Source organism: Thunnus albacares, chromosome 8 (assembly GCF_914725855.1).
Source record: "Thunnus albacares chromosome 8, fThuAlb1.1, whole genome shotgun sequence".
Taxonomy (NCBI): Eukaryota; Metazoa; Chordata; class Actinopteri; order Scombriformes; family Scombridae; genus Thunnus; species Thunnus albacares.
Window position 1 is genome coordinate 18,867,819 of NC_058113.1, and position 20,677 is coordinate 18,888,495.

Genomic DNA, 20,677 nt, shown 5'->3' on the forward strand with positions numbered 1-20,677 from the left:
AGAAAAATACACACAGGGTCATAAACTCAACCCAGACGCCCTCTAGTGTTGTTTTCCTCTATGCTTCTGCTCAGATGAACAGATTGCCTCACATAGCGTCTGTGCACCCAAACCTGTTTATCCAGTTCCAACCTGTTTATCTGTGGCTCTGGGATTGATAGAATGGTATGTGTACTATTTTAAAACATGAGATGTTACAACCTCATATTGCCTTCAAGAGAATGTAGTTTTTTTGTGACAGCAGGTTGTAAGCTGCATTTTCATATTGTGTTCTCTGATACAGGAGCTAATTTGATCAGAAAGCACATTATTTCTCACATCTGTGCCAGGATTTTCCAGCCAGTGCCCCTACAAGCCTGTTCACATAAAGATATAATTTATTACGCTTCCTTAGAAAATGGACTGTTACATAATAAAATGGCCTTGAACGTTGACCAGGAGGGAGGAAGTTTCATTATCCAAACATCCAAAAGCATGTTCCTGCTACATAAAATCAGTTAATTAAAGTACAAAAATAATAACTGAAGCATGTAGCTCGCCATTTCTGATGCAATACGACATGAATCGGGGACGTTGAGGTAATAATGAATCATGACAGAAGATATTAATAGGCCATCAGGCTTTATTCGTGGCCTGCATGGACAAAATCACAGATGATACATTCTGACTAAAAATAAAGGCTGAGGCAAAGAGCTGCTGGAGAGTGAAAATGACAGCTATCAATAATATATAACATTTCTCTACAAACAAACAAAACAGGGAGAGATTTCGGAATTTTATTTGCTCTCTAGTCAGGAATTGTTATCAGGTTTGGCTTTGTCAACGCCTGTTTGCTCATGAAGCAGGATATAATTGCATGCTTAGATGCCATTGTAAAAAAAGAAAAACAAACAGTCAGTTGTCAGTCTTGTGTGTGTGGGTGTGTGTGTGTGTTTGACAGAGAGAGAGAACAAAAGAGCATGTAAAAACTGAAACATGATATTCAGGTTCATTTTTATTTGTTTTAATACAGGACATAAAGAGAAATGTAATAATCAATACATAATTGTTAATGTTTTATGTATTTCTGCATTCATTTTCTGACAATAAAGTACTACCATACTAATAATGTACTGTATGACCACAGAGGTTATTGCAATTAAAACAAGTGAAACTATGATATATTCTACAATATCTACTGATAAATAATGACAGGTTAACATCAAAGTTTACCATCCAAAACCATTTTACCTGAACTTCTTACTTCATGGGTCTTTCTTTCAGTGACACAAGGAAAGGATCAGAAGTCAATGCCAGACTCTGTAGGAATATGTCTGATATTTAGTTGACATGGTCAAGCACAAGAACAACCGAATATCAAACATATCATACAGCCTCAAGCCAGTCAGAGCCTCCAGCCTGTGGCAGATAAGAGAGACGATGCAGTGAGAATAAACAAGGGAGTAACAGAGATAAATCCTGAAAACATTACACAGTCGGTTTGTTTCCGGCTGAAAGTAGGCCACAGACAATAGCCTACACTGCATGGAGTATTTATGATAGGGAAAGACCTGAACAACCTGTCCAACACAAGAGGGATACAACAGCAGGGAGAAGCCGTAAAGGAGGAGTGCGTCAGTGATACTGTTGGCATTTAAGATCAGCTACCAATGGTTTTATTTGCTGCAGGAAACATAGGGCTGATGGGAAACAGTAGATGGCAAAAGCAAACAAAAGGAGAGGCAACAAACACCCCACAGTCTCAGCAAAAATCCCTCCAACATTACATGCAAATACAAATAAATGAAGATACTTACCACATTCCCTTTATCCATTCTCAACATCCCAGTGTCCTGTCAGTAAAACAAGTAGTTCAAGTAAAAATGTGACTACTTTCAGTGTCTCTGCAGTTGAAAAAAAGGGTAAAAAGAGATTAATTACCAGTGGTAACTGTTAAATGTGTGTGTGAGCTATGATCTCTGTGTGTATGAGCAATTCCTCAGTGGGACAGCATTTATATACAGTATGCAACCCTGTGAGTTTGGGGGGGACCACCTACACTCAATTTTTCAGTAACACACACATTCACACACACTCAGTGCCCCATGTAATTAGAGGCGTATTGATCAACTGCTGTGGCCTGCAGCCTTTCCTCCCCACATTAGCCTGATCAATAGATGTGATGTTCATCCTACTGTGAGCTCGCTCACACACTCACATACACATATAGACACACATATGACCGCAGATGTAGAGTCAAATAACTTTCAGTTATTGTCTGTAGGGAGGACAAACGTGAACATATGACGGTCACTTCACTAAGTTACTAGACATACTCTGATACTTATATTTCCTTTAAAAATTCAAATATATCAAATGACAAATATCTCAAATGATTACCTTCATAAAGGGATTTATGCATGTATACTTATATGCATATGCATCAAAAAAAGAAAAAGAAAAGAAAAATATAGCATAACATATAAAAACATATACATTAAATGTGTAACCATGAATACTAGTCTGTGTCAATCATTTTCTTTCACAATATCCTAATGATCACCGGAGTATTTAAGTATCCTTAAATGTTGGATTTCCAAAGTAGAAGACTGGTATAAGGAGGTTTTATGAATATTAACTTAGGATATTAGGCTACCGTTGTAGAAATTAATCTACACTCTACAAAATAGCATCAAGGGACTTATTTATATGTTTGTGGCAGTTGTGAAAAGTAACTGTACTAATAGACCCTGACAGAGATACACTTCTTAAATGTCACATCTACTGTATTTGGGGCATCAGATAAACAGGAATACAAGGATTAGTATGACATGTAAGTGGAAGCAAGTCACTGTTTCTAAGTACTGTACTACATTTCAAAGGCAAACATTTTACTCCACTACACTTATTTGACAGCTAAAGTACATAAAGTAGTAAAAATTATCTTTACTTTGACAGCTACAACATAAAATGCTGCTTAAATGGTAATGCATCAATAATAATCCAATATTATCATAATATGACGCTGACAGGAGCCCTTCTTCTGCCTAATGAGTATTTTCACTTTTCTTACTTTAAGTACATTTTTCTTCTGCTACACTGCTGTGCTTCTACATAAGTAGCATTTTTCTTTGTTGTGGAGTATTTTTACCTTGAAGTATACTTTTTGCCTAAATAAAAGAAGAAACAGCCACTAGTTTTTGGTGTTTATGAGTAGTAGTTTCATACCTGCTGTGTTTTTTATGTGATTTATTATGTTGGTAAAGACGAAAAATTTTGTTTGTCCTCTATCCCTGACTAGACATAATTTGTAATACTTAGTACCTCAGGATGTAACACGTTACATGAAACATCCTTGAAAGGTTGTCCAAAGAGTTTTGATGGGATAAATTCAAATTGTAATCCCATGTGGAGACAATCTCTATATATAAATTATTATAGATATGTCACTCAGCAGTGGTAAGATTGGACAATCATCAGATCAACTATACAGTCAAAGTGACCTCTGGCTGTCGGCATGACCTCTGGTTGTCAAGGTGACTGGTGATGGCATTATCGCTCTCCATCTCTGTGTTCAGGGGGTAGTGTGGGACTCTAACACGTGTTGGCTTCACATCATAGGTCAGACATGATGGATACACCACTTTCACCTGTGGGTGAGTCAGGATTTTTTTTATTTGCTTTTGTTTTTAATCAAATGTAGCTGATGAGAAGTAACATTGCGAGGATGAGAAATTATTCTGTATCTGGAATATGATTCATAGAGACATCCTGCCCTGTTTCATGTGATCTTTTTTTTATGTACAAACATCAAACAACATCATAAGTGACAGACTGCCTTGTACTATTTTTAACACAAAGGTACATAATTGTTTTACATCTCTATACACACATCAAATTAAACAGCATGTTTCATGAGCAACAGCCCCCATTTATGACTGTCCTCCCTCTGCCGTCTCTGTATCCTCTGCTGCCGTTGTGCTGACCTTGTGAGCCTATTGGGGCGGAATGATAGCCCTCTGATTGCCTAATTGTGAGCCTGGGGGGAATATTTTAATCTGGAGAATCCAACAGATGGAGGGCAGTGTGGGGCCAAGTGAGAGATGACAGAGTAAAGCAAAATGATTTAAAAAAGAACCGTATAAAGATTAAAATTTGCATGACCAAGTATTATTTATATTCAGTCTAAAGCTCCACTATTTAATCTGTTTATAGTTCTACTCACCTCCTCCAAAAAAACGCAGAGAAACTCATTCACCTCTGGTACGATCAGAGCTTCAAAGTTATTTTGCTTTTCCACTTGCGTATTAAAGGTTCAAAGATACGTTTCTTTGGACAAGTCAAAGTCAAAGTTAGTTTCAATTTTGTTGAATAGATAATGTTATCGGAGCTGGACTTTAGATTCATCCAGTTCTTTGAAAAGAGTCTGTATTCAGCTGTGTACAGCCGAATCATCTAGTTTAAAAACTGGTAAAACCAGAGAACTACATTGCTTTTTAAGATGAAAACACTGGTCACAGAAAAGAAAAAAAGTTTTCTCTCTTGATAAAAACAGACTGATATATGAATCATATATATTCAATACAATATATGCAATCATCTGAAAGTTAACATTACATGATATAACAAAATGATAAATATAAACAGACCCATAATCAAAAAATATAAAAAATATTTTAACTGATTATTATATAAATAAGATCATGCAGTCCAATCATTAGATCATAATCCAGTCTAGTCCATAATGATGTTTTTGCAATTGCTTATATAAAACTAATGTAATGAACTTGAAAGGGAATGGAGAAAATAATAAAAGCCTGTTAAACCTAATGCAATGCAACACAACACATATAATTATGTTTTTATTAGTAGTCCTGCAACAAATACTAACTTTGTGAACACTGTATTGTTTATTTTTTGTTGAGAATGTTCCAAAAGGATTAAAAACATGCTAAAATAGCTGCCAGCAAAACTTTATAAAGCAACTTTTCTAGCATCATTCTTTAAAATAAAAATGCAAACCCAAACAAAAGTGCATTTCAAGTTTCTCTCAGTGGTTAAAATAAAATGCCACACATAAAAAAAACAACTAAGACACAATATTTTATTGCAAACTCACTCTCCAACAGGAAAACAGACGAAGCTTTGGGATCAGCCAGAACACACACACTGTACAACCCGAGTTTCACCAGGATACAGAATGAGGTTTACCAGGAGTGACAGACAAAGGCTTTGTGTTCTCTGATTGGTCAGTGCTTTGGTCTCTCTCTCTCTCTCTGTCCCACACATGCACACACACACACACACACACCCTGAGGCAGGGTCACTAAGACAGAGAGGCAGACAAGGTTAACAACGATTATTCAATACCTATCTCTGTGTTTTCAGTGTTAGAGGTAGAGGCGTTATCTAACAGGGGAAAAACTTGATGAAAACTGAAGGCCAAAAAGCGTGATGTTCTGCAGAAAACCATGTGTGCCATGTTGAACAGGAAATTTAAAAAATGACAGTTGAGGAATTTTGTGTCTTGCATGTTACATTTTGGTCCCTCTTCCTGTGTCAAAGCTGTTTGCAAATGCTGTTTGCATTGCCTATTTACATGAAGTAAAATAAATTGCATCACATCATGAAAACAAAAAGGGGTTGATGGAGCTGTGAAGAGGAAGTGTGACAGCCTGCATTGAAGTGATAAAGACACTTAACTGCACTATGTGACATGTTTAGCTTTTCTCTTTTCACTGTGTCACATACACACACAGCTAACATGCATTAATCATTACCTATACAACCAGGAAGTTTAGTGGTTAAGTATTTCACAACCTGATGTGTGTTAAGCCCCACGCCCTGACTATTGTGTACTGTGTGGTATGTGTTGAGCATTTTGACATGTTGACAGTGTTACTTATCATTCTCATCTGAGGCTGTTAAAAACATGTATATATAAGGATTAAATGGTAGTGCAATAATACTACAGTATTATTGTCCACTACAGTGGAGGCAATTTGTCCCATAATACTAATACTACTACTATACTGAGGGCACAAGATGGATACTGCACCACAAGTATAAAGTATAATTGTGTATAATTGTGTTTGATGTATCACTATGCATAGTGGGATGTAACTAAGTACATTTACTCAAGTACAGTACTTTACAATTATAAGATATTTTATACTTTACTAATTGTACCATACTTTTATACTACCTAATACTTCTATTCCACTACATTTCAGAGGTAAATATTGTACTTACACTCTACTATAACTGCTTTAGTTACTTTGTAATTTAAGATTGTGCAAACAAAATATGAGCAGCTTAAAAATATAATATACAGTATACATAAATACAGTATATAAAACAGTACATTTATCTCCAATTGACCAACCACAACAACATTAAAGTGCTGTTTACACATTGAGGCATGTATAATGGCAAATCGATAGGGCAAAGCTGGAGATTTTTGTTGTAAGGGCTCCTCAGCTCTTGAATAGCCTTTCATTACTAATCCTCTGTAAAAACTCCTTTAAAGACTCATTTTTATAAACTGGCTTTTAATTAGTTTTCATTCTTGTTTTTATTCCTTTGTTTAGATTATTATTTATATTCTACGTCTTGGTTTGGCATAATGACAACTTTTACTTGCTGATAATAACTCTGTACTTTAATTGGGGACCTTTTAATTGTAATGGAGTGTTTTTCATTAGTAGGATTTGAATACTTATTCCACCACTGTTGGTATGAACAGAAAGAAAACACCGCTGTAGAGAACTTTTCACTTACATTGCAGAATTATTCTCAAAATCGATCCCTTTCTCCTTTTTTAGAGCACCAAACAAAGTCGATCAAATGTCAGAGAGATGCATGAATATGCTGAGTTGTTATTAATACAATTTTTTTAAAATTTTATTTTAAGTTAAACTCAAGGTGGTACATTACTGACAACATACTGTATACATACAACCACTCTTTTTAAAACAAAGTCAGTTCACAGCTACTCTGTGCATTTACTGGCCTCTTGCCATAAATTCAAACTGCAGATAGTGTGTGACCAAGCGGATGACACTAAACTCCTTTGTGTGAATTTATGGCGGGAACCTTCAACTCAACCCACTTCACTGACTCACCTTTCACGACGTGTAGTAAATGATTACTTACACCTCTCACATCGCCTTTCAGTCACCGCAAATGTGATTTAAACTCTTTAATCCAACGAGCACAAAATATTCACATACAGTGACACGATCAGTTTAATACAAAGCATTTTACACCAAGATACACACACAAAAAAACATCAACAAAACAAAAGCATATGCCCCGCACCAAAATGTATCTTTAAGATAAACAACATTGAATGATGCTGAGTGTCAAATGTTATTTTGTTGCCCAAACATAAATAATAAATTGAAAAGGAATATTACACAACATCCTATTTGGCAACTGCAAACTCTAAGCAGCCGACTTCAGGCTCCTCTGTACTGAATGGGACATCGGCCCAGTAAAGCAACACGATGGCATCCGGTTACAAAAACTGATTCTTTAACACATGAAGTGTTGCAGAGTGGAAAACACAAGTTGTAATACCTCATCTCTTCTTAGGGGCCTCTGCTTTAGGCTCCTCTGGTTTAGGGGCCTCTGCTTTAGGCTCCTCTGGTTTAGGGGCCTCTGCTTTAGCCTCCTCTGGTTTAGGGGCCTCTGCTTTAGACTCCTCTGGTTTAGGGGCTTCTGCCTTTGGTTCCTCTGGTTTAGGGGCTTCTGCCTTTGGCTCCTCTGGTTTAGGGGCTTCTGCCTTTGGCTCCTCTGGTTTAGGGGCCTCTGCCTGTGGCTCCTCTGGTTTAGGAGCTTCTGCCTTTGGCTCCTCTGGTTTAGGGGCCTCTGCCTTTGGCTCCTCTGGTTTAGGGGCCTCTGCCTTTGGCTCCTCTGGTTTAGGGGCCTCTGCCTTTGGTTCCTCTGGTTTAGGGGCCTCAGCAATCACCTCAACACACAACTTTCTTTAAGAGAAAGTTAAACAATAGAAAATATTGTGAATGCATAGATATTATAAGGGAGGGCACCCTGTAGGAATAAAAACACATGCAGTAAAGTAGTAACATACTTATCACTATCTTGTCCTGGTTTCAAAAAGTCACACACTGGGCTCCGTGTTTCTAGTTGCTGTTTCAGTGTTGCCAGTTCTGTGCTCCAGCCAGCCTTCTCCTTACTGGATTCAGCTGTAAGTACAATAAAAAGCAAGGTTAAGGCTATAACCTGAAGAGTATATTCTTCAACTAGATAAGAAATTTTAAAAAATGAGAATGCATTTGCAAAACCAGTATGTGCTTGTTGAGACAGAGAAAAGTTGCCTTGTCTCTTCTCTCAATTAATAGATGTAAGACCATTTTTGGCATTAAGACTCTTAAAACAACAACACGTACCTTGGAGATTATTTAAATCTGTCTCTGCTGATGCCAGCTCATCTCTTGCAGTTTTCTGTAAATGGAAAAGGTGATTTCAGACCTGAGTATATTGGAGAAACTCTACACAGACCAACATCCTGTATCTACAGTACCAGTCAAAAGTTTGAAGTTTGGAGACAGTGTGTCAAGACTTTTTACTGGTATTGTTGTTATCTTTAGCTTTGATGCAGCAATTTCCTACTTTCTTCCACAACAAATATTTAAACACTTTTGTCATGAAATAATATTGGATTGGCCACAACACAGTGTTGGTATAAACCATCAGCAGTACACCATCAAGTACAGGTAAATCAAGCATACACATCATAATTTGTCAACATTTCTAACACTTTTTTTTTCCAATACTTAACTGGTTGATCTCTTTCACATTACACCTAAATGATTCTCTTTAGGATGATGTTTTCCTGCAATGCCCTGAGGAACATTGAGGAATCACCTTAATCCACTGTGAAGCCACAGCATCATAAATGGGTGAAAGTGATAGATATGTAAATACGAATACCTCTACAAACCACACAGAGGCTTGGCAGCTCACTAGCTACTCGACACCACAGCAGGGTATTTTGGTGATGCCAATTTTTATACCTGTATTGTGCCTTTAAGCCATTTAATGTGGGAAAATATGAGAAAAAACACTGCATGTTAGTGCAGCAGCAGTTAAGAGTGAATCAGGTTAGGAAGCAGAGACACGTGGGGACAGATCATACTTCTTCGTAACTTATAAGTTTTATATTAAAATGATAAATCAAATCTTTTTGTGAAGCAACACCCACCGTGGTATCTCATGTTTTTTGAAAATTGGGGAATTGTTTGTGAGGTAAAATGAAGAAACTGCCCTATGATGTCATACAGGTTAAAGCCTGCCATGTATACAAGCAGGGACAGTATGTTAGTTTACATAATTTAAACTGTAAATGGTTTAGAAATCATACAGTAATGTGGGAACATTTCGGAACAGGCTTGCTTCAGTTTAGCGGTGCCTATACAGGCCTATTGTCAGTCGCTGCTCTGACACTGTTGGGAAATGTAGCCAGTGCAAGACAAGCCTGATTTTCTGCCAGGTATGAATTTATTTCATCAGCAGGTGAAACAGGTTTTGTGTGCTCTTTGTCTCATGCATAGATTTGACGTGACGGACCAGGTCAATTCAGAGAATATTTCAGTGGCCATGAAGATCCAGCTGATGCCATTTAAGGGGTTATAGAAGTCATTTAATATTACGTTTTGGTTTCATATTCATGCCCAAGCAACATTTTCACAGCCTATGTGTCATGAGTAAAGTAAATTCAACATAACTTTCACATGGGAATCACTTCCAACACTCAGCGCTTAACTCTTTCATTACCTGGCCTGCCTGACAGGTATCCACGTTCCCCTTCTTCTTCGTGTCTTTCATCTGGAGCGTGTTCACTTCTTCTGCCAGGGCTTTCACATTCTTCTCGGCTGTATCGAGCAGGTCCTGCGTCACTGCCTTCTCGCTCTGATACTCTCCCAGCACATCGTGGGTCACCCGCAGCTTGATAGCCTCAAACCTGCTATGTCTGTCTACTCTGTCGTGCTCCTTTTTCCGTATCTTCATGACTCCCACCAAAGCGACAGAGACCATTATACTCACAGGTAGACACAGTTGCAACTTCATGCTTCACTGGAGCCGCGCGTTTTCTTTGTGTGAGGTATTTGTTCTTGATGATAGGTGTAATTCTTCCTACAGGTGTCACAGCACAGCTTCTTTAACTTCCATGTGGGATTCACAGTCAGCTAGTTCGTAGCCTTTAACTCGCAGCTACTCACCGGGTCGCCCTGGATACACCTTTCTGCGTCCGGAGAAGTGAAATCAATCAACCAAGGAGATGACTCACCTGCGCTTCTGGATTGGGTCTGAGCTGCGCAGCGTTCCGCGAATCTGCCATTAGAAACACGCCCTCTTCCTGGCTGCTAAAGGTGGACAGGTTGGCCCTGCTGACAACTGTGACACCTGCTCACCTTGATCAATCTAGTCAAATGGGACGGTCGATAAACATGCAAATGAATCATGTGTTATGATGATCTAATTTCAAAATTAAGATTAAAATTATTTGATTTATAAGAAGATTAAATTTAAAGCCTATTTTTTTTTTTTACAAAGATCTTTGTTGTTTATGCGTAAAATCTTAATGCGTAAATCTGGAGTAAAAAGTACAATATTGCCCTCTGAAATGTGACGTAGAAGTATATCAAGTAACAGAAGACTAAGATACTCAGGTAAAATACAAGAGAATCAATCCATTAACAGTAACATAGACCATGGGGATGTATCTACATTAAAACATTTTTTAAAAGTACGTATCAAATCTCCTAATAGCCGACTTGTGCCAATTTCATTTATGAGTAACAAGAGCAAAAGTTTGGAGTTTGTATATTTAAATTTGGGTATAGTAGTTAATCGCCGATATAAAATTCAAAATAACTGAATACATGTATTGTTGCTTGTTTTCATCATAACTGACACCAAACAGTACATAATAGATATTCAAAGGAAGATACATGATCGTGATGCAGGTTTTTGGTGTTTGTACGTGCAAACCAGAGAGAGAGAGAGAGAGAGAGAGAGAGAGAGAGAGAAGAGGAACAGGTGGATTGTCACGCCCAGCTAGTTGAGCAGGTAGAGCAGGTTTCGGTACCTACAGTCACACTGAAGGAAGGAGCTGACGGATACACGCGTGCACGATTGGAGAGACACCCGGAATGATCGTCAAGTGATTAGCGGCAGTCTCTACCAGTCGGCCCCTCGTTGATTAAATCGTTCCTCAGTCTTAACCAAAATGAAGCTCTTGGTCGTTTTACTCGGCTTGAGTGTGGCTGTGATGGGTGTAATGATTTTCCAGACTGTGCGCCAGGAGTTTAACCTGCGTACCATGAAAACCCGCACGGCGGAGAACACGGCAGAGGTCAGCAGGAAAGAGGGCTCCATCGTCCATCTGAAAAACAAAATCAAGGATCTGAAGGCAGCGATGTCGTCCGTCAACGCCAAGCTGGAAGAGCTGAGGAAGAAGAAAGCAGACACAGAAAAATCAACACAAGACCTTGATAAGAGTCTACAGACCTGCAACACAGAAAAGGCAAGGGACACACACACACACACACACACACACACACACACACACACACACACACACACACACACACACACACACACCTGCAGTTTTACTCACATTTGATGCCTACTTTGCATACATTGTTACACAATTTACAATCATAACATACAGCAAAACACCTTTTAGGATGCATTTGGTGTTTAATATTTACTGCATTCACTGGGTATGTCAGGCTCAACTTACAACCTGGTATTCAGTTACATGCAAATATTTGATTCATGTTTCTATTAAAACTTTCTTTTTCTCCTCGTGCTCAATCTAACTTCTACTGTTGACAAATACCTTCACTTGTATCTTTATTAGGCTGATTTTGAGAAGAAGAAGGCAGATATGGCAGCAACCATCGCTAAATTCAAAGGTAAGCATTTTGTTTCACCTTTTCACCTTTCGGTTCAGGATAAATAGTTTGAACTGGGATTGTTTATACTAATAGCAGCAAATCCAAAACCGACCCAGATAAGAGAATGAGACAAACTATAATATCTCACATTAATTAGGCTTTTTATCGACCTTTTTAAAATGACAGAGGACGGATTGAAGCTGCTGTCAGTCTTGCACTGCCTATACAGGTCTCTGAAAACCCAGACGCCAACATTCCTGCGATAATTGTCTTTTATTCAAATTAAACTTTGATGATTAGAAACTAGTGGAACAAGATTTGACAAACCCATGCTACAGAGGTGCAGACAGATTGCATGTGGTTTCAGTGACTTATCAGCATATTGCTAAAATCCTGTTTAATATAAATCTGAGCTTAGCAAAAGTAGCAGCTGCCATTAACAATTTGGTGCCTTTGTTAATGACACAGCTTGTATTTGTTTTCTATCTGAAATCACTCATTTTGTCATTTCCTCAGCTGATCACGAAGACCTCAAGAAGAAGGCCGAGGAGGACATTAAGAACTTGAAACAACAGATTTTGGATAGAGACAAAGCCATTTGTGCATATGCGGATACAACCAAGGCGGAAGCACGGTAAGATCTGAAACACATTCGAACACCTTCTCGCATCCTCAGAATAAGATTGTGTGGTCAGTCAGAACAGTGCAGAACATCGGAGAGCACCAGGCCTCGACCACATGATAGCCACAGCTGTGATATTAAAACCATAAAGGAGTCTGCACACTTCATTAAGGTTGTTTTTTGTTCTTTTTAAATTTGTAGGAAGCTGTGTGGACTTCCTGACGCTCCACAATGAAGTCGACTCAGAAACACTGACTGTGAACTTAAAAATGAAGCATGCTGTGCATCCAAGGATACGTTTTGTAATATTACTGATGTGGTAACAGCTCTGCTTGGTTCTTTATGAGAAAGTAAAAACTGTTGATTTAAAAAAAAAAACAAACTCGGCTGTTTGCAGATCCATTCAAACAGCACAGATGTAGGGAGTGGAGTAAATATGTTGCACACAGTTTTACACAATTTTGTTGTGTGATTGTGTCACTCGGGTAATTTAAGACTGCCTTTTTGTATCTGTAAAATACTTTGACACATATTTTTTATTGTTCTGATGATGGACTTCACAAGTAGATTAACTTGGCTGTCATGTGGAGTCGTTACCTCAACAGTAGCTCTCCTCCTCAGCCTGCCTGAGGCACATGTTTTGGTTTCCATGCCCCCTGATGAAACCTGAATGACTAGCAGAAACCAGAAAAGGACGTGGTCATCAGTTTAATTTCTGAAGTCTTGTGTGTGGAATCATCTGTTAACCAAATAAACCAGTTTCATTGGAACAATAAACTAATGCTTCATTAAAATATCATATGTCATGTTACACGATGGAATGAAGGGTGGTATCAGTGACTTGAAAAGAGTTTAATAAATCACTCACTGAGAATAAATCTTCACTGATGCGCAGATAAATGTAACATATTTCTAAACATTATTGCAATTATTAAAGGTATCTGGTTATTACATGATGAGTTTCCTGGTGTTCTCTCCTGAATTAAAGGGAAATGATGGGTTGTTTATACTGCAGAGCAATGTCCAACATACTTTAAACTGACATGGAAAACATGTTATCTAATATGCAAAAATTTATGACCCTTTTTTCATAAGGTAGAGAGACAAAAAAAACAAACAATGATACAGTGTGTCAGTTCAGTGACATGTTCCTATACCTCCCCCTAGTGCAGAACCAAGGATTAAGTCATCATCACATGCAAGATGTGTCTAGTATGCATTTCCATTTCCTTGTTCTACCTCTTCAGCTCAATTTATAAAGTTTCTGAGTTTTGGTGCAACCAGTCCATCTGTTTTGAGTATAAACCTTCAATCTGTCTCAATCATTTTATCTAACACCTCTTCAAAAGACCAATGCACTGGTCTCTGGTCAGTTAAAGTTAATTAGGAAAGAAAGTGTGTGGCAGTGCAGTGCCTTCAATTTAAGTAGTATTTGAGTGACATTGTTGCTTTTTAAGCTGCCCAAAAATGTTGATGTCACTGCAAGTGCACTGAGCAATCAGGTCTCATAAGGACCGGGTTGAACCTCTTACAAGACAGCTGGCAAGAATTTAAGTAAACAAACAAAACAAAACAAAAAAGAAAACATTTATTGTAGGGACTTTTGTAGTAGATGCTCAGTTAAGGGTAGCCTATTATTAATGTATTTTGTTGCTCATTTGTGAAACTGTCTGGTAAATCCTTTGTGTTGTTATTAATATTACTGTTAATGAACATTTTAGGAAATGAATATGTGTATTGGTGTATTGTATCTTAAAAAAAACATAGGAGGTCTTAATCATTCTTACTAAATATTTTTAAAAGCCAACATTCAAATGCAGTAAACTTTTATTCACATGAAAAATAATTATATTCTTTTTAAGGAAATAATTAATAGCATATGGCATATGGAAGTGGGCCTTCTTCTGACAAAATGCATCTGAGCCAGAAATGGCCCACATATAAAATAGCAAATATGGCCCAAATATCCCAAATCAAATGTGGGCCTTTTTTGGTAAAGATGCGGTGCTCTCGCTGGGTCTGTTCTGGTTTATCTGGTGTGTTCTTGGTTGACATACGGCATTGATATGGGTTGCTTGTGGCCCAGATCTGGGAAACAGGAGTGAACCGCCTAAGCACCATCATTCTACGCGGTATGAGGGCCGGATGAAAGTGCCGAAAGTGTCGGGTGTGGGCCGGATCTGGGTCACAGCAATTTTGCTATCTTGGTTGTGCTTTGCAACTTAACAAAAAGAAAAAAACAATGTAGGTTGCCATGGGAACACAGATATTACAGGAAACGACTCTCCTCCACAGCCAATTACAATGCAAGTTGTAAACCACGTGATATAAATCACCCTCGTGCCGGAAGTTGCATGAAAGTCACCGGCAACTACATAACGTAGCCGCAGTGTGTAGCAGCTGGGCGTATATTTCATTTTCCGACATAGCTGAACACAAACGTGTGTTTAAAAACATGCTTAATGTAACTTATAAAGCAGCTCAGTATCCATTACAGCGGTAGTAGTTTGTTACGGTGCCAAAGCTAACGGCTGGTTTGTCTTATTACCGTTAACTTCAAACGTTTAGCTTATCGAACGCTGCCTCAAAATACAGGCAGCTGTACAAGCTTTTAAATCATCCTCGTTATTTTAAACTGTGTATAAAATGGCAAGGAGCCTCGTAAGGATATTCAGGGTCTGTCAGAGCCTTGGCTCACTCCCAGCCATTAAGTCTCAACTCGCCCATCCGGTTACCTGCGTGTCATTCAGGACCAGTTTCATACGGACCATGGCGGTAGGTAGATAAAGCTGTTTTGATGACAGTGTCTTTATCAGTTTATATCTGTGTGCCATGTGATATCTGTGGCTTCATTCTCAGCTTTTTCTCTCCTCCTAGGTGTTTCTCAGCTGTAATGATGTGACTGTACTTCTCCACAGCGGACAGCAATAAAATCAAATAGATCAAAATATAATCTTGCTCGCTTCATGATCAAACTGATGGGCTTACTTAGCCTGTGATACAGTGTAAAGCAGTAGTACTACATACAGTCAATGGTGGAAAATAACAAAGTACATTTACTCAAGTACTGTACTTTCAGATGTCTATGAGTTGTTAAGAGCTCCACCAAATAGTGATTTTTCCCTCTAAACTTCTCACATGGTTTCATTTCAATAAATGTTCAAATGACCCAATATTTCACCAAAAATCAAAGATTAGAGAATAAGTCAACAAACTGAAAACAGATTTGTGTATCAGAACTTTGTTTTTTCTTCTTTCTTCTCCCATTAATCATCTCATGACCCCTCAGATTTATCTGGTCACCCCTAGGTTGTAGTACCCAGTAGTTCAAACTAGCTCCGCCTCAACAGCTACAACAGTAGCCGGAAACCACTGGTTTCATCTTTAACAATGTGTTGTATTTTAAAAGCTTGCTATATTATCCATTGTGTCAAATCTTTATCTGAAAAAAGCTGTCAAATAAATGTAGTGGAGTAGTAAGCACAATATTTCCCTCTGAGATGTAGCGGAGTGGAAGTATAAAGTAGATAAAATGGAAAAACTCAAAGTACAGGTACCTCAAAATTGTACTTAAGTACAGTACTTGAAAATATGTACTTAGTTACTTTCCACCACTCCCAGTGACACGTCCTGTATCAACACATTGTCCCACCACTAACTTTACCCACAGCCTTTTTAGACCCACATAAGTTAGTAGACTAGACTAAGGTTGTGATGTATTTCCCTGTTTGGCAGGCGCTGCCATGGCCCTTTTCCTCCACGCCCCGGGATTACAGCCTGCCTAACTCTTCATGGAGCTCAGAAATGATGCAGTTGTATGAGCACTACAACAGCCAGTGTGAGGTGGAAACAGAAGGTGGAGAGAAACAGAGAGGGCCATGGAGGAGACTGCCAAGCTACAATCGATCCCTTAAGTATGCTACAGGTAAAAGTACAGGGTGTGGTTTCTAGTTTGCTTAAGCAAATGTCTGTGATATGCTTGTGTGACTTCCAGTTTGTTGTTGTTCATGAAGTACTGAACAGTGAGAACAGAGATGGAATTTGAGTTTTTGGCAACAATCAAGGGGTCAAACTTTCTTCTGTTGTATTGTAACAAAATATCCATTTATTGTTTAAAAGTGCCCTGTGGAGTTTTCTTGTAAACAAACAAAATTTATGTTTTCATTGCGTGTAACTCACTAGAATGCATTGTGTGTATCTAACGCATTGTTAGTCCTCAAGGAGTTTTGAGTGTGTGTCCCTCCTTCATGAAACATTTGCAAAGAAGATTTTTCTAAATATTTAAAATCCTACATTGTTTACATGAATTTTGCAATCGTCTTCTTTTCCTGCCTTGTGGCCTTGTCACCCGTGTGCACGCTCCTGCATGTATGTGTAAGACAAACACTCATAAATAAGACTACTCCACAAGGGTATCTTTACATGTTGTTGAAGGGCACAGTTTGGTCATGACTAGTTTGAGTGGACATTACTTATCACCTAACTGAATATATGTCTATAGTGGGCTCAAACTTTTTTGAATAATTTGCTGACTTGAACAACCTTTAAAGGCTTCTATTTGCAAAGTGTTGTCAGACTTTAAGCTAAACTGCTTCATGGTGATGCTGCAACTGAAGGTATGACTATCATGAAACTTAAAATGGTTCACACATCCCATAGTATCAGCCTGCCAGTATAACATATCACCAGCTAAGTCTGCAAATATTCAGTTTCACCATTTCTAAGTTAACATTTAATTTTGAGCTATGCAGCTTTAAGACACACAAATACACAAACGTACTATGAACATGTACAGAGGAAGGTGTGAAATGATCAAACTTCCATGTTTTTCAAAGCATAATAATGCTAAATAAGATTTTATATTATTATAAATTATATTGTATTTTTTAAACCACAATAAAGTTGGAACTAGGCATGTGCTGATATGAACATTGCAATAATAAATAATATATATGAATAAAACGATATTAATCTTTTTTTAAAATCTTGACATGTGCTGATATTCATTGTTCCATCTTTATATATATACACACTGGTTTGACATCTGGATCAGATAAAATTGTAATTTGTAACATCTATCTACCATCTGGACCGTAACACTAATTTTTTACTAATCATTAAGAAATATGAAATCTTAAAATAAAAATGTTTGATACCCTTCATCCTCTGCTTGCACCTCCATCTATTTGTTTTTTCCCCTCTGGGCTGCTCTGTTAGCTGCTGACTCTTCACTCATGTGTTTTCCCCTCAGGTGGAGTATATCTTAGTAAGATCATCCAGTCAAAGGCCCGTCTTTTTACCCGGAACATCAAAACTGCAGGGGCAGCATTTGAGTATGTTATGTTTGTTAACAAAGTGGAGCAGAGGTCTGTGTGCATTTTCCAGGCTGGACACCTACTGGAAGGGCCACCAGGGTGAGATAACTTTTGGATGTTGTACAAATTTGTGTATAGATGTCTGTGCTTGTTGTGTTTTCACATTCTGCTTCCACTTAACTGTAATCCATACTGAAAACAACACAGTAATCTTACTTTGAATACACTTTTTTACCATTTGAAAAAATGACTTCATAAAATGTGCTAGTTTTATTTTTTCAAATTTCATCAAACAACACCTTTAAAGTCATTTAGATTTGATGTCTAATAGGCAGTGTATGTATTTCCAGACATGTCCACGGGGGGGCGATAGCCACTATGCTTGACTCTGTCACTGGGACTCATGCTACTTACCTCTCTGGACCTGTTATGACTGCCAACCTCAACATCAATTACCGCAGGTAAGAATATATGTATATTGACATGCATCAGTAAATTTGTTGCATAAATAGATTTTGTTTATTGTCATATGTAATTCAGCAGAATTCATGTTTGTAGCTCTGTTTAAATATGCATCAAAATGTGAAATGCCTTAGTAGAAATGCTAAATAAGTTTTTAATTGGTTAGTATAATGACAGTAGTTTTCTGTAAATTTTGAACACTCTCTATTCAATATAATAATAATACCCTGATGTTACTGCTATCATCTCATCTCAGTAATGGGTGCATGGGATGAGCCGTCAGGGTCTGTGTGTCTGTGTTGCCTCATTTATGTGGGGTTTAAGGGAATATGATGTGTGCTGTTTAGGTGGTGCGGAGTCCCTGCATACAATTGCATCAGTAGTTGCAATAACAGTGTTACCCTCACAAAGTCAGTCCAAATACTCTGGTTTGTTCATTTTGTTCAGTCAAGAGTCGTTAGACATTTGCTTTGGGTTGAATTTCAAAGACTGTGCTCTCCTTAACCCAGATATCAAAATAGTGATAATAATAATGCCAGGAAGCAGTACATTAGCGCAAAACATCTTCATCCTGGATGACTACTATAATTCATGGTCAATTTGCCCTAACAAACAGTTGTCTTGTCCCAAGCCCCATCCCACTGGGAAGTACAGTGTTGCTCGAATCCTCCCTGGATAAGAAGGAAGGCAGAAAAACATTTATTTCATGTAAAGTGACCAGCACCGACGGCTCCAAACTGCACACAGAAGCAACAGGTAACATACATTCATACACATAATGTGTTCATTGGACATGTCGGCGTGAAAACGTATAGTTAGTTTCTGCTCTTCGGGCTTCTGTATTGTCATTATTCTGTTTTCTTTCATGCTCCTCCTGCAGCACTGTTCCTGTCAGTCAATGTCAGCCACCTACTGGGAGTGTAACACTAACACACCAGCACACCACCTACCCAGACACTGGGTGTCAGCAAAATGAGGCCATAACCAATGTGTGTGTGTGAGTATGTGTGAGTGTGTCATTGGTTTGGAGTAGTTTTTTGTTAGTGTGGGTACATAAGAGATTAACTTCTCTAAATATAACATAGCTGTTTTTTGGGGGGGTTTTTTGTTTGTTTTTTATTAAACCTTAATATTTATGCATCAGCTGGCCAAAATGTTATTACTAACAAACTGTACAGTTTCATGAAATACCTTTTACTAAACTACCTCTGCTTAGTAACTCATCAACAGTACATATCTAAACATTATTTATCAAACTATGGGTTATTTATTGTAACTTTGCCAATATTTATGGAGATTATTGCTCAAAATGTACTGTACATGAATATTTGGTTTCCTACAATAAAGCCTTACCTAAGGGTATTCTAAATTAAACAAACCATGTCTTTATTTGTTTGTCAACAGAGAATAAAATGGTATTGTTTTCCTTTCTTTTTTTTGTTTACACACTGAGATTTTTGCCTCTGGACTTTCCTAAAAAGACTGGATCATACTGGAAATGCACCTACATTCAAAAGATTTTCTCTTAGTGTGATAAAAATGTAAGTTTTTAAAATATTGTACATAGACCACCATAGTACCCTTAACTATATCTAAACCACGTTTTAATTAATCCATTTATCAAACTTGATAGTTTAACTGCTAATGTAACAAACAGTATATTTAGTAAATTACATAAAGTTTAATTGACAGATCATATTGTAATATTTAATAAAAGTCAGGATTTGGTACAAAAATTGTGTGTTTAAGTAATTTACCAAAGAGCGCTGCAGAATACCCTGTGATGCTTTTTGAATTTAAGCACTTGGAAGATGTATGGATTTTATATATACCTCAGTTTTAGCTGTCACTTTAATAACAGGTGCAATCAGGAGATCTTGTTTTTATAACATTTCAGCTAACAAGACTGAGTTTCATGCTTCGTGCTTAAACATTTTAGTTTACACTTTAATTTGGACAGGCGTAGGCTGTAAACTGTTGCCCCTCCTTGTGGTGGATGTGGTTATATTTTAATATGAAGTGAAGATTTGCCATACATGGTGACTTAAAATATAGACACAAGAGGCTCCTAAACCATCATTTTGGTGAATGTTATCTTTTTAAAATGCTGGTTTTTCTCACTCACTCTGACTCTTTGAGCATGTTTCAACAGTCAGAAATGACTGAGGCATGCCGCAATAAGCCATAATAAGTAACACTGTCCACATCACAGAGATCTGTTCTGCTCTAGCAGCTACTGCCGACCACGGTGTCAAAAATGTGTGCTTATGACCGAAACCTGAAAGCATATAGAGCAGTATTTTTGATTATACACCTACTGTACTGACTATAGGTTGAGGACACTGTTGCATTCTTTGATCACATCTTAATGT

General features: G+C 37.8%; 3 protein-coding genes and 1 long non-coding RNA gene across 7 annotated transcripts; 3 read left to right on the forward strand and 1 right to left on the reverse strand.

Moving 5' to 3' along the window:
• Positions 1-7,165: 7,165 nt before the first annotated feature.
• Positions 7,166-10,470, reverse strand: zgc:174935 (uncharacterized protein LOC796019 homolog). 3 transcript variants are annotated; one of them, XM_044359953.1, is made up of 5 exons: positions 10,292-10,470; positions 9,778-10,137; positions 8,391-8,445; positions 8,072-8,186; positions 7,166-7,967 (listed from the first exon to the last, which is right to left on the reverse strand). In XM_044359953.1, the coding sequence occupies exons 2-5, from the start codon at positions 10,069-10,071 to the stop codon at positions 7,562-7,564; spliced, it is 870 nt and encodes a 289-aa protein (XP_044215888.1). In that variant the 5' UTR covers positions 10,072-10,137; positions 10,292-10,470; the 3' UTR covers positions 7,166-7,561. The 3 variants fall into 3 exon arrangements, with proteins under 3 accessions (XP_044215888.1, XP_044215887.1, XP_044215889.1); XM_044359952.1 differs by having other exon boundaries at positions 10,224-10,315; XM_044359954.1 differs by lacking the exon at positions 10,292-10,470 and having other exon boundaries at positions 7,166-7,885; positions 7,916-7,967; positions 9,778-10,144.
• Positions 9,960-10,253, forward strand: LOC122987917. Its single transcript, XR_006404661.1, has 2 exons — positions 9,960-10,049; positions 10,144-10,253. It is a non-coding gene; the product is annotated as an uncharacterized LOC122987917 (long non-coding RNA).
• A 586-nt stretch (positions 10,471-11,056) lies between the features above and the next one.
• si:dkey-87o1.2 (uncharacterized protein LOC796684 homolog) lies at positions 11,057-13,479 on the forward strand. Its single transcript, XM_044359955.1, has 4 exons — positions 11,057-11,530; positions 11,870-11,924; positions 12,423-12,540; positions 12,730-13,479. Exons 1-4 carry the CDS (start codon positions 11,234-11,236, stop codon positions 12,761-12,763), a joined length of 504 nt encoding a protein of 167 aa, XP_044215890.1. The 5' UTR covers positions 11,057-11,233; the 3' UTR covers positions 12,764-13,479.
• A 1,399-nt stretch (positions 13,480-14,878) lies between these two features.
• them4 (thioesterase superfamily member 4) lies at positions 14,879-19,688 on the forward strand. Of its 2 annotated transcripts, none has more exons than XM_044359239.1 (6): positions 14,879-15,303; positions 16,264-16,453; positions 17,780-17,942; positions 18,194-18,304; positions 18,922-19,061; positions 19,186-19,688. In XM_044359239.1, the coding sequence occupies exons 1-6, from the start codon at positions 15,175-15,177 to the stop codon at positions 19,227-19,229; spliced, it is 777 nt and encodes a 258-aa protein (XP_044215174.1). In that variant the 5' UTR covers positions 14,879-15,174; the 3' UTR covers positions 19,230-19,688. The 2 variants fall into 2 exon arrangements, with proteins under 2 accessions (XP_044215174.1, XP_044215175.1); XM_044359240.1 differs by having other exon boundaries at positions 18,937-19,061; positions 19,186-19,687.
• The last annotated feature ends 989 nt before the right edge of the window (positions 19,689-20,677 follow it).